Raw genomic sequence first — 19,296 nt, 5'->3', positions numbered from 1 at the left:
AAGTTGACTGGGATATTAATAAGGACCTTTGGGCATAGGGTGACCAGATGTCCCGATTTTATAGGGACAGTCCCTATATTTTGGGGTCTTTTTCTTATAGAGGCTCCTATCACCCCCCACTCTCTGTCCCGATTTTTCACATTTGCTGTCTGGTCACCCTATTCTGGCATATTGCAATTAGCCAGTTTAACAATAAGAGCATTGGAGCAATACATAAGGTTAATGGTTTGCTTTGCAAGAGTCATTTAATAATTAACTTGCAGCCTCAGCTTTCTAGTCGAAATACTTGTGTGGGGAATCAACTTCTGCACATGCTACCTGGGATGGAAGTGGCATAGAAATGTTTCAGTCATCAGTTTGAAAATGGTTAAGATTGTTTGCAGTTGAATATGATATATGGTGTTTAGATAATATGCCAAATACCCTAAGCAGATTTGCCTTCTCTTCCTGTAATAAACTTGAACAGCACAAAGCAGTGCTATACAACAGCTGCCAACTTCAAATCCAGAAATGTCTACATTTTAGTGGAGGATAAATTGACTCCCATACAGTATGTGTGTTTGTAAAACACTTTAGGATCTTTCTGAATGAAAGGAATTAGAAAGAAAAAGGACAAAGAATAAGATTCTATTAATAATAATTTTTCTTGTTCTACAAAAAACGTTTTATAGATCTCAAACCAGTACTTCTCTCGCATTTCACACAGTTCTGATGATTTCTCAATTTTCTTTTACGGGGGGATTTCCCCTCCCCCCGGTAATTGCCATGAGCACCAGTCTGGAATCAAGCAAATGTACACACATGCTGTGATACAGCACCAAACACCATGCTGATAATGCATCATACACCGCCTATTTCCCCTCCCATCAAGTAGTACCAGTGCCTGTGCTAGCATTTACCATCTCTAGCATTATGAACAAGCTTCCTGTTTTTTCAGATTTCATCCTCTAGAGGGACAGGAGTACTAACAGCACTGCAGTGCCAGAGCATGGTGCAAGAAGAGTTTGTAGAAAGATGGGGAGTTTAAAAGATTTGCCCAAAGTGGGGTCAAAAAATCCTTTCTTGGACGAGAGGTTAGTATGCTTCACTTTGGTAATGTATTGAATTAAAAGAATAACTGACAGAAAAAGTAAACCACCCCTAAACTTATAAATGGAATAGTTTGCCTCAAACTGGGGATCAAACTCACCACCTCTGTAAAAGCAACACACCCTAATTGTGAATATGGGGACATTCCACCTGATTACTGTGAATACCACTGTTCATTATTAATATGAAAACAGGCACTTTCATGCACCATCATGGAAATTATAGTGCAGGTCTCATGGACAGTGCAGTGCAGGCAGGCATTGCTGACTGCAGAATGTACAGGAGCTTGTGTTGCAAGTCTTTGACCTCCTCAAGAGGTATCTGAAGGGTGTCAGCCACCCTCTTCTCAAGGTCCTGGAACTGGCAAAAATCGTAAAAAGGGCAGAGAATCTTATGGTACCAAGAAGCAATGGTAATCCAGAGACCAGGGTGCCAGTACCAAGAGTCGTTCAGTACCCATAAGTACTGGGGATTCCAGCTCATCTAAGACTGAGAAGTCTCTGGAGTACCAGAACTCCTGCAATATGGAGTGGGTCAGGACCAATGCGGCAGCTGAGGTGAATGGTACCATCAATCTGCAGCGTGTTGACAGAGGGGCCAAAATTGTTTGTCACTCTGATTTGCCCCATACCAAAGGTGCCGAGTGAGAAGTCGCCTATAGTAAGCTTGATATAACCTGTGCCACTTTAGAGGAGTGTATGTTCTGGGCCTCCTTGTCCTTCACAGATGGTACTGGGGACCTGCTGGGACTGTGCTTCTCTGAAGTGCTCTGGGATCTCCCACGCTACTGGCACTGGAGGAAGTCTTTTGCCTCTGTGGTACCAAGCTGAGAGATCGAGACCTCTGACACTGTAGACTTAGTGGGAGCCCACAGCCTTTTGGGAGCCAGATCCTTGTGATGGGAGACTGAGCTCCTCTTTTTCTGAGCTTTCCCTGAGTCCTCCGAAGTCCTCTCGTTCTTAGGAGAGACCTGGGCTGACGCTATGGATCAGCTGGATCACTTCAAAGATGGATGTATAGGGGGTGGGTCTCCTGACTCGACTCAGGTCGAAGGGAGCGCTCCATCATCAGAAACCTCAATTTATTCTCCCAATTCTTCTGTGCTCTAGATTTGAGAGCTAGGCAGAAGTTACACTTTTGGGAGATATGGGACTCTCCCAAGCAATGGACACACACATTGGCCAGAGCTGACTGGGATACCTTCACTATAGACGCAGCATTTGAAGCCAGGCATGCCCTGCCAGGCTGATAAGTCTCCCTAGAAAAAAAAATGCGGCGGGGGGAGAGGGAAAAAGCCAATTCCCTCACTACTATCTAATTAATTCTATACTAAATAACACTAACTAGAAACACTAAACTTACTAAAGAAACACTAAACTAACTAAACTAAAAGAACAACTGTACAAAATGCTGAGGCATGCACAAGGTGGACAAGCTAGAGCTCCCTCTCAAGTCGAGGCAGTAGAGAAGGAACTGAGTGCGGTTTACCTGTGCAGTCCTGCATACCCTCAGTGTGTGGCACAAGGTTGTACAGAGTGCATGTGCAGGCTGAATGGACACTGCTAACGGAAACTCTCTGATCAAGGACTCTAGAGGCCCAGGCATACTTTAAGCGGAGCACCAATAGGGACACTACTCAAAGAAGAACCGGTATTGTAGAGGAATTCCTGTATCCAAATTAAGCAATTCAGTCCAAAGCCAGATCCTCAGCTGGTGTAAAATGGCATAGCTCCAATGAAGTCAATGGAACAATTCTGATTTACATCCACCGAGGATATGGACCCCTATATTTTAATGACTTCACTCCATCATATCCCATCTGATTTTAACATTTTCTGTAGCTTTACCTGTAGAGTATCTAGAGCAGTACAGAATTATCTGAGTAATACAAAGATGCCCTTTGTCAATCCACACACAGCTGTGTGGGATTTCGTAATACTTTAATAATTGCTCTGCCTTCTTTTTGTGAGCTGTTGCAGAAACAACAATCCTGAAGTGCACAATAAAACCTAACAGCTTGAATGCAACCATGCAATAAAAAAAAATCCAACAGAACAATAATGAAGGGACAGAAACAAAAAATAATTCCACAGCCATGATATTTTTATTTTTCATTGTGGGTCAGTTATTCTCATAAATTATATCAGCTACTCTTTTCTTATATTGATAATTCCATGGAGCAGATGGATAATAGAATGCTCCCAGATGGTGAGAAAGTAAACAAAAATTTATAAATTGTTTATTTATGAAGACATCATTATAAAATTATTTAATTATCTATAGTTTTCTACTCTCCGATTATAAGCACTTTATTAACAAGCAGCATGTTATGACAGATTTTTTTATTCTGATTATTTTTTTAATGTAACATGACTAAAAATGACTGACAGGTGGGCAGGACTCTTGTACAATATTATCTAATCTGTTTCAATAATGTGGAAGTTAAAATTTTGAGTCTTTTCCTCCTATGAAAGTTGATTGTTCAACTCAGGTTACTGATTCAGAATACACGGACTGGACATTTCATTTTGATTTAGAACAGTTTTGGAAATGATGGGATCTGATACCACTGGAAAGCTGTTTAGGCTCAGCAAGAGACAAAATGACTAATTTTAGAAACCTATTGAAAAGTTTCACAAAAAGAAGTTTTTCATCAGTAACTGTTGGTCTTTGAGAGTCACCTCTGCATTCATAGCTCTGTGACTGGGGCCACAAGTCAGTGGGGGCATGTGAAACTCTTTCACAGCAATTTCCTTTGGGGGTGCGTAAGCACCATTGTGTGGTGTCTTATATTCAGAGGTGAAAGTAAGCCGGTACGCCCCGGTACACCATACTGGCAAGAGCCGGTGTGCCGTACCAGGGCAGCCCAGCTTTCCCAGGTGGCAATTTAAAGGGCCTCCAAAGCCCCACTGCTGGAGCCCTGGGGTAGCGGCAGCGGGACTCCGGGGGTTATTTAAAGGGCCGGGGCTCCTGCTGCCTCTATTGCCCTGGGCCCTTTAAATAGCCGCCGGAGCCCCACCGCCGCTACCCCAGGGCTCCGGGGGCTATTTAAAGGGCCGGGGCTGTAGAAGCAGGGGAGTCCTGGGCCCTTTAAATAGCCCCTTGAGCCCCGCTGCAGGAGCCTTGGGTAGCAGCGGCAGCTGGGGGTTCTGGCAACGGTTTAAAGGGCCTGGGGCGGTAGCAACGGCTGAGCCCTGGACCCTTTAAACTGCTGCCGGAGCCCCCGCCTGCCACTGCTACCTCGGCGGGGGAGGGGGAGGGCACTTACTGGTACAGGGCGGGATGGGGCTGGCTCTGAGCCCCCCATCCCTGCCCCTTCTGCCCGAGTTCCCGCCCCTTCCAGGGGCCAGAGCTAGCCCCAACCCAGCCCCGTACCAGTAAGTCCCTAGTTCTACTTTCACCCTTGCTTATATTAGGTGCCCTAGTCCAGTGGCTCACAACCTTTCCAAACTACTGTACCCATTTCAGGAGTCTGATTTGTCTTGCATACCCCAAGTTTCACCTCACTTAAAAACTACTTGTTTACAAAATCAGACAAAAAACTACAATTGTATCACAGCACATTATTACAGAAAAATCACTTACTTTCTCATTTTTAACCATATAATTATAAAATAAATGAATTGGAATATAATATTGTACTTACATTTCAGTGTATAGTATATAGAGCACTATAAACAAGTCATTGTCTGTATGACATTTTAGTTTGTACTCATTTCGCTTGTGTTTTTTACGTAGCCTGTTGTAAAACTAGGCCAATATCTAGATGAGTTGTTGATTTACCCCCCTGGAAGACCTCTGCGTATCCCCAGGGGTATGCGTACCCCTGGTTGAGAACCTCTGCCCTAGTCTACCTAAGGGAGTGCATCCTACAACCACTTCAGTGCCTTCTTCTGAACCACAGAGTCCCAGGGCACATAGGACTCTGAGGCAGAGGGGAAAGTGCATGGGGAGATTGAATACACAGAGGTGAACATTAAAGAACAACAGTTACTAGTAAGTATCCTCCCTTTCCTCTTTGAGGGCCTCTGCGTATTCTTGCTTGTGGGTCATTAGCAAGCAGTGCTAATCAGGTTACTGTTAGATGAAGCATTGTTGGCTGAATACGGACTTTAGCACTGCTCTCCCAAACTGGGCATGGGAGCACGGTGCTAAATCCAAAGAGTAGTACCTGGTGCAAGTGTGCACTGAACTCCATACTAATATTTTACAAATCTCCACTACTGGTAAGTGCCAAACACAAAAGCCACACATGCAGCAGTGGCTCTAATTGAATAGTATCTTAACCCTGTAGGTACTGGCTCCCAAGCTACATTGTACCAGATCTACACACTTTCTTATCCACTGTGATAAGCTGATATAGGTATCAGAGACAGGTTGATACAGGTATTTTTTCCCTTAAGCTATGAATAGCCTCTATGATTTTCAGATAAGCTTTCTCTTTCCCAAATAAAAGCATAAGTCTCGTTATGTCTAAAATATGGAGAAGTACTTTCCCTCATGGGAATGGGGTCTGGAAAAGAAAACCAGAAGGGAAATGTATTGGCTGGGATGAAGGTTAGATACCACTTTGGGCAAAAAAATAAGTTGAAGTCTAAGTACTACTTTGTCATTTTGATCAGTTGTGTAAGGTGGATTGTCCATAAGAACTTGCAGATCACTATCCCTCCTTGCTGATGTTATAGCAATCAGAAAGGCAGTCATTAGTGACAGGGGTTCCAGGAATGCCATACCAAGAGGTTTGGAGGGATGCCCCATCAACTTAGTCAAGACTATAGTTAAAGTAGTAGGGTGGCAAGCACTAATAAGACCTTTCAGGAAACCAGCAACCACGGGGTGGGAGAAGAAAGGTCTTTTTCACAGTATGTTTGATACTGTGCTGATGCAGCCAAGTGCATTTTCAAAAAAGATGCAACCATCCTTGAGATTTCAAATAAAGAAGCTAGACCAGGAGAGATGGAATCTCAGCTTGTGATGGAATCAATCCTTTGCTCATGGCCCAAATAGAGAATCTTTTCCATTTCTGATTGTAGTATTTCATAATAGACCCTTTCTAGCTTGGAGCAATATGATTTACACTCTTTCATAGCAGGAGCAGTCTGTTATGGTTAACAGATTATCCTCAGTGCTGCTATACGGAAAGACTGGGTTCAGTTGGAGTACTTGTCTGTCCCCCGTCTCCAGACCTTCTCCAGGTGGTCTGGAGACGGGGCAATGGACGAGGTGGTTCTACAGAGAGTTCTCACAAGTTCACATACCAAAGCTTTCTTGGTCACACTGGGGTCGCCAGAATGACATTTGCTCTGTCCCTTTTGATTTTCCTAAGCATGCTGGGAATGAGAGGAAAGGGAAGGACGGCATATAGCAGGTATGTACTCCAATCCATCAGGAAGACACTTGCTGAAGACTTCTCGTCCCTACCTGCTCTTGTGCATTTGGGGGTGTTCTGAGAGGAAAACAGGTCCACTTTTGGATGTCCTCCATTCTTGAACAGCTGGAAACCTTTTGATGCTGTCAGGAACCACTCTTGCTGGTCCTGAATCTTCTTGCTGAGAATCTGCTTGCACATTCTTGCCGATGCTGAGCTACAGGATACCTCTGGAGCCTTATGCACCATGGCCAAAGTTTATTTTTTTTATTTCTATGCAAAAGAGTAGAGACTATGCTCCTCCTTGCTTGTTGCTGTAATACATGTCCATGCTTTTGTCTGTCTGCACCTGTATTATATGATGATAAAATGAGGGTAGGAATACTTTGAAGGTCAGCATACCACTCTGAGTTTTGGGATGTTGGTATGGAACCTTGCGTCCTAGAAGTTCCATAGTCCATGCACTTCCAGAGCTCAGTAATGCATTTCTCACAACCCAAAGTCGAGGCATCATGGTTATCATGGCTGTGGGAACAGGAGATTTAAAGGCATCCCTGGGTGGCCACTGTGCTGCACTACCCATTGAGGAGGTCTCATGGGTAGTCTAGTGTGAGTGGTCATGTAGGTTGACAATTCCATGAAGACCATGAGCCTCAGAAAAAGATGAGCAGACAACTCTCTCTGAGCCCTTAATGTGACTTGGGCTTGCTATATGGTGGTGAATCTTTGCTCCAGAAGGAATGCTCTGACTGGTACCAAGCCCAGTACTGTACCACTCAAAAAATCCTTTGCTAGGAGAAGTTATCAATGACTCTCGTGTTTATTTGCAGCCCTGGGTAGTGGAACAGGGTTCAAGTAGTGGCAATGACTCTTCCCAAGTCCTGTTTTTATTTGGCTTTTACCAGTCAATCATCTAAATACGGGTATACATGTACTCCTGGGTGTGGAGATAAACTTCCATCTAGGCATTTGGTGAAAATCCATGAGGCTGCTGGCAGGCCAAAAGGGAAAATCTTAATTGGGAGTCTGTTTCCTAGAAACTAGGGAAACTGTAATGTTTCCTCCTAATAGCCACGTGGAAGTACACATCCTTCAAAGAGAGCTACACCACTTTCCTTGGTAAGCGAGGGAATAATCTCCTCCAACGCGAGCATCCTGAATTTTGATGTCTGGACATACCTGTTCAGGTTCTTGAAGCTCAAAATGGTTCTTAGACCGTCCACCTTCTTGGGGAGGAGGAAATACCAGGAATAAATGCTCTTCCCTTGATGGATTATGTGGGGAGGAGGGGCAGGAATTACTTCCATTACCCTTTCTGATAGCAGAGTCCACCTTCTGTAGGAGTATGTTCTCATGGGAACTGTCCCTAGGGAGGGAGAGAGGATGACGGGGGGCCGAGTGCAGAACTGGTTGGAATATCTGCTGAGGATGGTCTCTAAAACACAGGGATCAGAAGTGATTATGCACCAGCTGGTGTAAAATAAGGACAGACCAGGACTGAAGGAAGGAAATGGAGAAAGGTGAGGGGAAAAGGTACTGGAGACAATAACTTGGTTCTCAGGTGGCCTATCAGTCTGCTACTTAGAAGCAGAGTCGGTGGCCTAGTCTGTGAACACCAGTGTTCTTAGTCGTATATTGTTGCTGAGGCCTCCTTCCATAATTTGGCTCTGGGGGAAAATGGAACCTCCTTTGAGAGGAGCAGTTTTGAGAAGCTGCTGTCCCTTGCCTCTGGAATTTGGAGGCTGGACAGGAGGAGGATCATCTGAGAAGTGGAAGTCTGGGAAAGGCCAAGAGATCTAGCTGTGTTCCTAGAAGACTTTATTTTTTCCAGCATCATGTCAGTCTCATCACTAAAAAGGGCACGCCCTTCAAAAGGAACTTCTGTTTTGGAGGTGAGACCCAAAAATAGGGACGTGCTTTCCCTTATATAGCCTAGGGCTTCTGACATAAGTTGCCATGCGAGGGTGCTTACATGCTCCACAATGGACCTGGTTTCAAAAGATGGTTCCTTGTGCTCGCGACCAGGAAGTGCAATCCCACAAGTGAGAACACACACAGCAGGCCTCGAAGAAAAACAATTTTTACACACAAGGTGCTGTCATGCTTTTAAGGTTCAATATTGTATGATTTATTTACACCATAAGAAAGTGGAGATTCACAGGTCTCCTAGGGTATAAAACACCTGGCTCTGGCCCTCATGAGATGGACTCAGCATAGGGGCTGGGGCAATGCAGAGGCAGTGGCATAAGTTAAAGCAGCCCCTTGATTGCTCTGATACAGGGGCCAGGCAATAGAGCTCAAAGCAGCAAAGAACTGAGACTGTGGATTCAGTCCTTCCTCAGAGCCATAATCATTGACCATAAGCAAAGGGATACTGAGAATCCAGAGGCTAGGGCCATACTAGAAATGATATTGACCTAGACAGATACGAAGGATCCTGTGGAGAACAGGGTGTATGGACGTACAGGGGTAATGGTCCACCAAAGACAGGCAACTATGTTACAGATCTCCTGGATCTGAAGAGTCACCATCTCAACCAAGCGTGGCTCTCCATGAAGGGACTGAGGGGAGACAGATCCATGGTGTCTTGAACACCATAAAACAGCTCTCTCTCTCTCTCTCTGACTGTGGCACAGACTGAACTGCCCTTCTGCAGGACAGGTTTCTTTTCAAGCCATGGAAGGACAGCATAAAAATCTGATGGAGGGGGCATGAAGAAAAACTAGCACTTAACTAGTGCTCATTTGTATGTGACAGAACCCGTCCAGGCTCACAGGGAAACTGCCTCCTCCCAACAAGGCTGAGTTCAGTCTGGACTGGCAATCCCAAGCACTGCGAAGTAAGTGAGGCAAAGGTCTTCTGGTTTACATCTCTGATCTGATCTCTGGAGGAATGAAAGGGGTGAACTGGGTCCTGGGATAATTCTGGCAGGGTCTCCAAAGTGGAACAATAGTTAGGAGTGAATCTCTTCATGCTCACAAGGCGGCTGGAGCATGTTAAAGTGGCTGCACAAGTCGCAAGTGCCACAGGGCTCCCAATGTGCAAAGTTTCCTAAGATACTAAGCTATTAATGGTCCATGGGGCGTGTGTGCGCGCGCATGCAAATCAAAGGTTGTGCTTAGCGAGGGAACTACCAAACTGCTCAGCCTGGAGCTGTTACTACAGGAGACGGACATAGGTCAGTCCCAGAAGCTGGAGTGACAGGAGGACAGACAACAGGGAGGCAGAAAACAGGTCTGAAGCTTCAGAGGCAGTATACTGAAGGCAGATGGGCACTAAGAAGCCGGGTCTGGGCAACAAAACAAGAATGTTAGTAAAATTGTTTGTTTCCATAGCAAAAACAGATAGAGGAACTCAGTAGTTGATCACAACGGACATTCAAATGAAAAATGTCACATTTCCTGAATGATGATTGTCCGACACTACAGCTTTTGTGCTGTATTTAATAGGGAAAAGATCTGCAGTTACACAAGATGAAAATTACAAGGACTCTGAGTCTTCATGCATCAAGGCACAAATCACCAGCACTGGTCAAGAAGAAATACTTCTCACAATCAGGAGAGACTCCCCCACTCAATAGATGCTGAGAAAACCAGAACACAGAAGTGTGGGTGAAGCCAAACTGGGACCCTTCAGCTACTTCAGATCTAGAAGTGTGACCCCACCCCTCCAGGGCACCATGGTCCACTGAGACCCCTTTTCCCATCCACATGGGTAGGAGGATATCCTGCTTCAGAACCCCTGGATGCAAGGGATATCATCAGACTCTGCTTTAAGTTTGGACATTGGACATTTTTATTTCTTTGCTGATTTGTTGTTTGCTTCCTCTCTTCTCCCTCATCAATATACTCTTTCCCTTTTTCTTACTCTGGGCTCCTGTTAGCTCATCTCTTTCACTAACCCCACTTATCTTACCCAGGCCCCCACAATGCAGACTTCTTTTAAAAATGTAGAACCAAAATGATGTTTTTCAACCTGACCACCTCCTTCTCTGCACTTTTTGTCTGGCCTTGATTTTAAGCTCTTCACGGCAGAGACCATCTTTCTGTTTGCACTGTGCCTGACTGAGGCCTCTGAGTGCTACCATATTATAAACATGTAATAATCACATCCACGTCAGTCGATTGTATTAGTTCTAGCTGTAGCCTCCAGTTCCCTTCATCACAATGCATTGTTGACTTGGCTGTGGGATTCTGCGGGGTGAGCAGGGATTATTCATGGGTACAGTTCTTCCTTCCTGAGACGTCTGAGTACAAGGACGGCAAGTGACTTGACCAAGGTCACAGAGGGAATCAGTGAAAGAGGCAGGATCAGAAAGCAGAGCCTGCCTCCTATTTTTAGTACTATAATCAGTCCACCTCACTAGGCTGCCTCTTAAGTTATTAAAATGACCCAATTCATTGTAGCCAAAGGTCACAATCGTTGCTTAGTAGAAGAGCCAATTCAGTCTTGTTAGTTTCATGCTGCTGCTACTTCAAAAAGCTATGAGCAGTGGTAGTGGACTAGACTAACCCTCAAGTTGCTGGGGACTCAGACTGAGACTTCCAGTTTAAATAGAAAATAGCCCTTTGAAAATCATTTTTGAATGTTAGTGCATATGTGAAGACCCTAACGAAGCAGCTGGGCTCCATTTCTCTTTCAGCAAAAGGCTAGTGGTGACCTGAAAAGTCCACACGGCTTTTCATATAAAAGGAATCAGTTAAGTTTGGGAGGCTTCAAGCAATGCTCACTAATCCTACCCAAAATCCTCACGAAGGATCTTTGCACAGTGTTTTATGAACCGCATAAACACACAACTCTCAAAAATGAGAGGTGAGGGTTGTGTTCTGTGGCTCCAGCAAAAATGGTAATGGGTTCTGCCATTAAGGCAACTTGAATATAATTTGATGACACATAGGAAGCAGTTTAAAGGAAAAGGATGGGCAGCCAATGAGGCAGAGGATAGGCAGGCAGGAGAAATGTTTTCCATATGAAGGGGAAGATTGTTCCAAAGAGCAACACACAATCCAATTGGCTGAGATAGATTCTGGGATTCTGCTTTGTTAACTGCTACCTAATTAAGAGTTTTCAATGCCATGAACTATCTACCAACTATGGAGGGGACAGCGCTAAAGGATATTATACATGATCCTGTCTCCGCGAATAGAAATCTAGCATTAAATAGATGTAAAATTCTCTAATTATGTTTCCCCAAGTAAATTACATCCACTTACAGAAAATATCCATCACTGATGTGGTTTTTTCCCTGACATTTTAACTTCATTGGTGACTTCAGAGAAAACATCTTTGTAGTTTTTAGTAATTTAAAAAAAAAACCAGGATATTTTAATGCACAAAAGTGTAACAAATTTAACTTTAACAAGCTTCCAGTTTAGCATCTCCAAGTTGTATGAGAATTCTATAAATATATACTTTTGACTAAGGGGATCTACTTTGCTGTTAAATCATTCCTGACACTTTGCAGTGGTTTTTGAAGGGGTTCTGAAGCATTAAACAAGCCTGGCTGCAGGTCTGAAGAATAAATTGCTTTAAAATACATCAAACAGTATTTCTACCCAAGTTGTCAGAAGTGTATTATTGTACTTTTTGTCTTGAAAGCAGAGCACCAACATAAAGGATAAAATCATCAGTACAAAGAGCTATCTGTGTTTTAATTAAAATAATTTAAAATCTATGAGTTTCAAAGTAATTTCATAGGAAATACCGCAAACATGAAAATATTTATTAATAGGGAAACACTGTAGAGCTCAGTGGCTGTGGTTTATAATCGTCAGTTTGAAATATATGCTTAGAAAGATACAGTATGGCATAAGCAAAGCTTAGACTGTAAGGGTATGAATACCACGTTCAATGTAATTAAGAAGCAGCCTATCAACACTAAGACAGTAATGTCATCCCATCTGTCAAACCCTGCATTAGCTGGCACTATGCCTCCTGCCTGCTGCTGCTTCTGTTACCCACCTGATCCTTGGAGACCTGCTTTGATGGAGCGTTTATGCCAAGCTTTTCCAGAGGATAGACAATCTGTCGTCTTGGTCGCACGGGAACCATGTAATGAAGGGCAGATGTCAGGGAATGGGCATAGGGATTCTGAAACTGAAAGAGAGCAATCTATATTTTAGCACAGAGAATGTCAGAACAGTGCATCACAGATGTCTGTTGTACGGCTTTGCAAATACAAAATTCTTAACTCTGTTGGCTAAATCTGAGAGAAAAATCAGTAAACAAACAAACATACTCAGAGCAGAGGAATGAATTGCAGATAATTCCTGACACTAATGAAGATAATTATGAGAGTAATTACATTACTATCTCTGTGGGAATGACAGATAAACAAGTGGTTTGGTTTATGGGATTTTTCAGCACAAGTATTTTCCCCAGGAGGATATTTTTCTCCACAGTGATCATGAATCAGCTTGATTTGACCTCATTAAGCTGTATTATCTGCTTACTGTTAACCTTTGCTTGTTTGGCAAACGATGGTGTAAGAATTTATATAGAAAATCTATACTGACTGAAATGTCAATTTCATCCAAGTGATAAATGTTAATAAACTAGAAAAAATTTGAACTGAACAAAACCCCCAAATGTTAACTTGGATAGGGCAGGTCATTAGAAGCAGCTTTATTCCAGCATGACTGGCCCAATTACACATCACATGAAAAGACAAAATAGGAGAATTATCAGAAACAGAGTGGACATTAACGGAAAGCAAATTACACTGAAGTGCCTTTGAAGTCCATATCATAGCCACAACACCAAAAAAATTAATCATGATTAATGTTACTACAATGTAAGCTGAACAAAATAATATTTTACCATTAGAATGCATTGCTGAGTTAAAGCTAAATTGTTTTAACCTGTAAATAGACTAAGGAGAAAATACTACCGAGATTTAACTCATCTTCTCCACCCATCCCTGTTTACCTTCATTTGTGTGAATGACATTTAGCCAAATGTTACTCAGTGAGATTAGTTCTTCAAGGAGGCAATTACTAAAACTCCACAGAGCAGTAATCTGTATAGAAGAAGAACACGCTGGAGAAGCAAAAAGATTCTTCTGAAAATTTGTGTATTTATCTTATCAAGATTCCTATATGGGCTTGTCTAGACAGAGAATTAGTGTGTGGCAAGCTGAGATGTATGTTGACAGTGCGCTAGCATGCTGTGCACTAACTGGCAGTGTGGAACTTGCTACAGCGCACTAAAAATGTCCTAGTATGCTTTGATTTACTCTGCTTTGAAATGGGAATAGGTCAACGAGAACTTTGAGTGCATAGGAGAAGGGTCTACATGGGCATGAGCAGCATGCTAGTGTGCTATAGATTTGCACCCTAATTTGCGGTGCACTAGCTTTCTGTCTAGAAAGGCCCTGTGTTAGAAAAGAAAAGCAAATTTAGGGTAAAATTTTCAAATGTGTCTAAGTGACTTAGGAGCCTAAGTCCCATTTTCAAAAGTGGCTGAGATGCCAAAGGTCCCACTGACTTTCAGGGACACCGAGGCTACGTTTACACTGCCCTGCAGTTGTGACTACTGAGATGCGAATAGCAGTATGCATCAAAGTTCTGTGCTGTAACTCCCCTGTGTGGATGCTGCAGGTGTGAACTAAAAAGTTCCTGGTTCACATTAGTGTAGTCTTGCTTGTTGTCCAAACTGCAGGGCAGTGTAGACAAGCCCTTAGATTCCTAAGTGGAGAGAGGTATGGAGAAAGATAAATAGTGGTGTCCCCCAGGGGTCTGTACGGGGCCCAGTCCTATTCAACATATTCATAAATTATCTGGAAAAAGGGGTAAATAGTGAGGTGGCAAAATTTGCAGATGATACAAAACTATTCAAGATAGTGAAGTCCCAGGCAGGCGGCGAAGAGCTACAAAAGGATCTCTCAAAACTGGGTGACTGGGCAACAAAATGGCAGATGAAATTCAATGTTGATAAATGCAAAGTGATGCACATTGGAAAATATAATCCCAACTATACATATAAAATGATGTGGTCTAAATTAGCTGTTACCACTCAAGAAAAAGATCTTGGAGTCATTGTGGATAGTTATCTGAAAACATCTACTCAATGTACAGCGACATTCAAAAAAGCAAACAGGATGTTGGGAATCATTAAGAAAGGGATAGATAATAAAACAGAAAATATCATATTGCCTCTATATAAATCCATGGTACACCCACATTTTGAATACTGTGCGCAGATGACGTCGCCCCATCTCAAAAAAGATATATTGGAATTGGAAAAGGTTCAGAAAAGGGCAACAAAAATTATAAGGGGTATGGCACGGCTTCCGTATGAGGAGAGATTAATAGGACTGGGATTTTCAACTTGGAAAAGAGACGACTAAGGGGGGGATATGATAGAGGTCTATAAAATCATGACTGGTGTGAAGAAAGTAAATAGGGAACTGTTATTTACTCCTTCTCATAACACAAGAACTAGGAGCCACCAAATGAAATTAATAGGCAGCAGGTTTAAAACAAACAAAAAGAAGTATTTTTTTCCACACAACACAGTCAGTCGGTCTTTGGAACTCCTTGCCAGAGGATGTTGTGAAGGCCAAGACTATAACAGGGCTCAAAAAAGAACAAGATAGGTTCATGGAGGATAGGTCCATCAATGGCTGTTAGCCAGGATGGGCAGGGATGGTGTCCCCCAGCCTCCGTTTGCCAGAGGCTGGGAATGGGCGACAGGGGATGGATCGCTTGATGATTCCCTGTTCTGTTCATTCCCTCTGGGGCACCTGGCATTGGCCACTGTCAGAAGACAGGATACTGGGCTAGAAGGACCTTTGCTCTGACCCAGTATTGCCACTCTTATGTTCTAAGTGTATAAGTCACTTTTGAAAGTAGGGCTCCTAAGACACTTAGGTACTTTAAAATTTTTGATCCTTAATCTATTCTCATCATGTTGTAGTCAGTGACCTCCTTCCACCCTTTCTCCTCTTCCCACTGTCCCACCCTGAATCTCTAAATAAAAAGTGATCATCTGTACTTCTCAAAATCCACCATACAACTGAGTGGTAGTGTCTGAGAAACATGTGGTGGGAGAACATGACTGATCAGAAAAGTTTGGTTAAAAAGTAACAGAAAATATAATTACAAGGTGAAGACAAAGAAGCTATGAATGCTTCTTATTGTGACATTGTAAATAAGACAAAGAAGACAAAGAAGCTATGAATGCTTAAAATATCGTGACATTTTAAAATATGCCATGTAACTGATCTGCAAGTCACATAAGGTTACACAAGTTGCATCAGCATATTAAACAATTCAATGAAAATATCATGGAGCATTCCCCAGTTAATACACAGTATGAGCAGGACAGTTCCTTCAACTATGCATCCAGGCAGGGGCAAAAGGTAGAGGAAAAACTGCTCCTATTTGGCTATTTGAAGATTGTGTCCAGGTGTGCCAGAGGTACGGGGTATTGCTAATCTGTCCTAGAGCAGGTGGGCAGAGAATGGGTGAAGCTTTGGCTACAATCCTCACAATGTATTGGTCAGTAGAGGGGAAAGTAATGGCCTGGACAAAAACCAAACTACCTCCACCACTGAAGCAAGCGGGGAAGTAGAGAGCAAATCATTCCTCTCCGAGGCATGATTCCCACACTGAGGGAACACACTAAATGTGTTGCCCCAAACACAGGGCTTCTAGCAAAGCCACAATCTAGCCCTACCACGTGTCACCCATCAACACAGATGGAGATTGTGTGATCTGAGAGGAGAACAAAGTGTTTGCAACATTTCTGAAGAAATTTCTCTACACCAATCACCTGCTATATATGCAGTCATAGAAAAACAAACAAACAAAACAAAAAACCTAAGGAAAATAAGGGTCAGCACGTATGATGTTTAATAAAATCACTGCCAACTTTTTCTTTTACCTCGCCGTCCACAGACTGTGGATAAATAGGGTAGTAGAGACAAGACTTGTAGGCTAAGCGAAGGATCTCTTTCAGAAAATATTTGGTATAGTGATGGAATATGGGATTTAGAGCAAAGTGGTACAGATGGCCATGTTCCTCCTGCTGGTGATGACTGAAGTAAATAAAATCTTCAATGTTGTAATGTGAACGGATATATTCAATATCCTAGGAAATAAGACATTTTAAATCAGTGATGATGAAAGAGTTGTGTTTTTGTGATAAAAGATTTGACAGCAAACTGCCTTTATATTTATTAATGATGAAGTTTGAACATTGAAACAAGACTACCTTGAGCGCTATTCACTAGCAAAGCACATTAGCCAAACAAATGGTACTTCACAATCTTTCCTTTGTATCAAAATCAATTTGTATAACTCATCATGCTTTATTTACTATAAGAAATGTATATCTGACCTCAGCAGTAAAGTACGAGAGCCTGACATTTTTTGACAGATATTTACAAAAAAATATGTTTTCTATTTTGCAAGGTATCAGAGAGAGGCCAGATTGTCTCTCCCACAGTAAAAGCTGAGCAGGGGACTTTTGGGAAGAAAATCTCTGTGAGGAGCCCCATGCATGAATTCCTTCATCATCCTATTAGAAGAGTTGGGGTTTGCGCTAGTTTAGCCACCTTACAGACAGCGACCCCTGATTTCAATGCATTTGAAAGAATTAAAAACCATCTATGAAAATCCTTACCTTGCTGGATATGATTTTAAAACTGAATATTACAAATCTTTCAAGAAAGATTTTGCCTTTTTAGTGCCAGAAAAATGCCAGGAAAGTTTTAAATTTGTAGCAACTAACGTAAAACAGAACTGGAAATATTCATCCTCTTCACCTCCCAAATACAGTTGACAGCTTTTCTGTCTGCTCCTACCCCTCCCCCCTTATCTATTTTTAAAACAATATTAATTTCTTTGAAGTTAAATGTGTATGATGCACTTTACTCAGAAGCTATTGTAAAAAAAAGGCAATTTGAAAGGAGTGGAAGTGCCATTTTCAAAATGCTGGATCAAACTGCTGATTTTCTGTTTTGGAATATATGGGCCAAAATACAGGTTTGTAGTATTAGCTTTAAAGGAGTATCAAGTCACAGAGAGAGAAAGAATGGTTTTGAGGTTAGGGCTTCAGACTGGGATGCAGGAGATTTGAGTTCAATTTTTTGCTTCACCTCAGACTCCCTGTGTGATTTTGGACAAGTCACTTAATCTCTGTCTGTGCCTCAGGTCCCCATCTGTAAAAAGGGATAATAATCCTTCCTTTGCCTGTCTTTGTGTGGATTGTAAACTCTTTGGAGAAGGGACTTCTACTGTGTGTGTGTGTACAGTGCTTAGCACAAGGCCAAAATCTTGGCTGGGGCAACTGTAATACAAATAATAACCAAGTCAGCATTACAGTGTGCAAACTCAGGGCACACATCTTAAATAGGAAAAGGAAAAAAATACAAAGAGATTTACCATTTCATTTTTAACAACAGAAATGCCAACTATCTGATCCAAAACTTCTGCTACAAATGCCTGGACTGGTGTCCCATCCTGAAAGGCAAAGGATAATCTGATCACTGATTTACACGCAATATTAGAATTCTAAGTTTGCTATTTGATCTTAACTGCAATTTTCAATAACATGCTAAATGTAAAATACTTTCCCCTCTGTATATTCTGTGCACTGTTCTATTACATTCATCTTTCCCTAACACAGGGACCAATCCTGCAATAAGCTCCATATGGATGGACCCCTGTGCCCAAACAGAGTCCCACTGATGTAAGGTATATAGTCCAGATCTTGCTCCTCTGGAAGCCAATGGCCACTTTTCCATTGACTTCAATGGATTAGGTTTGGACCCTAGGAAAGATATTTTAATATATGGTAGGTTTAACATTGGACAATGCAATGGACAACAACTGGTATGTCTGCAACAAGTACTCACTGGATCTCTGCGAGCCTGAGTGAAGACCTTTAAGTCATCCAGTATACTGTCATTCAAGTCAAGAGTTTTGATGAGCATTTCAACAGCAGGTGTATCACTAGTTGTCGCTGCTCTTACCTTAAATGACCTATTAAAGGAGATAAAAATGAAAAGTTTGCCCTGCTGATCAACAGAAGACTTCATTCACCAGTTCAATCAAGTCAATGCCTTTCACTATCACTACCTCCACACAGTTATTTAAACACGAAATATACTGTTCTATGCAAATTATTTTCAAACCTGTAAATTAGCTCATTACATAATTGACATAATATGTCCCACATGGATCTGCACAATACTTGGCCGATGTTAAAGTACATACGACCCAGCCTCTCATCCCCACTCCCAAGCAGCACATAGCCTTCTAGTGAATGAGGGTGAAGCCATCACAGGAAGGAACCAAAAAAATCTTATAAAATAGAAATCAACCAAAAAAGAAAAATATACAGAGAGAAACAATCAGACCAAACTAGGAAAAAAGGACAGACAGAAAAGAGAAAACAGAATAAAGACGCCATGCTGGAACACTGAGCAAGAGAACATTGGGGACATCAATGCCACACCAATAAATTTCCAACAAAGAAAGACTAGGAACCATTGTGTTAGGCCCTGATCCTGCAAAACACCTTCTCGCTTGCTTCACTTCACGCATGTGAGTAGGCTTAAGCTTATTGAAGTGAAAAGATCTACTTATATGTTTAAAGTTAAGCACACGTGTTTGTTGGACTGGGGCTTCAGATTGTCAACAAAAATGGCACAGACTAAATGAAATGACATGGGCAAAAATAAAAATGTTTACTGCAGTCCAAGGAGGAAAAAAAAAACTGTTGCAGGGTTAGTTTTCCTTTCAGTCTAAATGATAAAATAGCAGACTTTAAGTCTAAATTTGCAAAACTGAATTAAGAGTTAAAATAGATTCAGTTGGAACATTAAATCAAAC

General features: G+C 42.2%; 1 protein-coding gene across 6 annotated transcripts in view; it reads right to left on the bottom strand.

Moving 5' to 3' along the window:
• CFAP61 (cilia and flagella associated protein 61) overlaps positions 1 to 19,296 on the bottom strand; it is a 232,812-nt gene that overhangs the window by 165,083 nt on the left and 48,433 nt on the right. For 5 of the 6 annotated variants that reach the window (XM_045008887.1, XM_045008889.1, XM_045008888.1 and 2 more), the window contains 4 exons: positions 18,318 to 18,444; positions 17,845 to 17,922; positions 16,343 to 16,549; positions 12,419 to 12,553 (listed from right to left, as the gene is read on the bottom strand). In XM_045008887.1, coding sequence (XP_044864822.1) covers positions 12,419 to 12,553; positions 16,343 to 16,549; positions 17,845 to 17,922; positions 18,318 to 18,444 — 547 coding nt within the window. The remainder of the gene's footprint in view (positions 1 to 12,418; positions 12,554 to 16,342; positions 16,550 to 17,844; positions 17,923 to 18,317; positions 18,445 to 19,296) is intronic. The other variant, XM_045008890.1, reaches the window with a different exon arrangement.

The sequence above is a fragment of the Mauremys mutica genome, chromosome 3 (genome assembly GCF_020497125.1).
Source record: "Mauremys mutica isolate MM-2020 ecotype Southern chromosome 3, ASM2049712v1, whole genome shotgun sequence".
Classification (NCBI taxonomy): domain Eukaryota; kingdom Metazoa; phylum Chordata; order Testudines; family Geoemydidae; genus Mauremys; species Mauremys mutica.
This window is presented reverse-complemented; position numbering and strand designations above follow the sequence as displayed.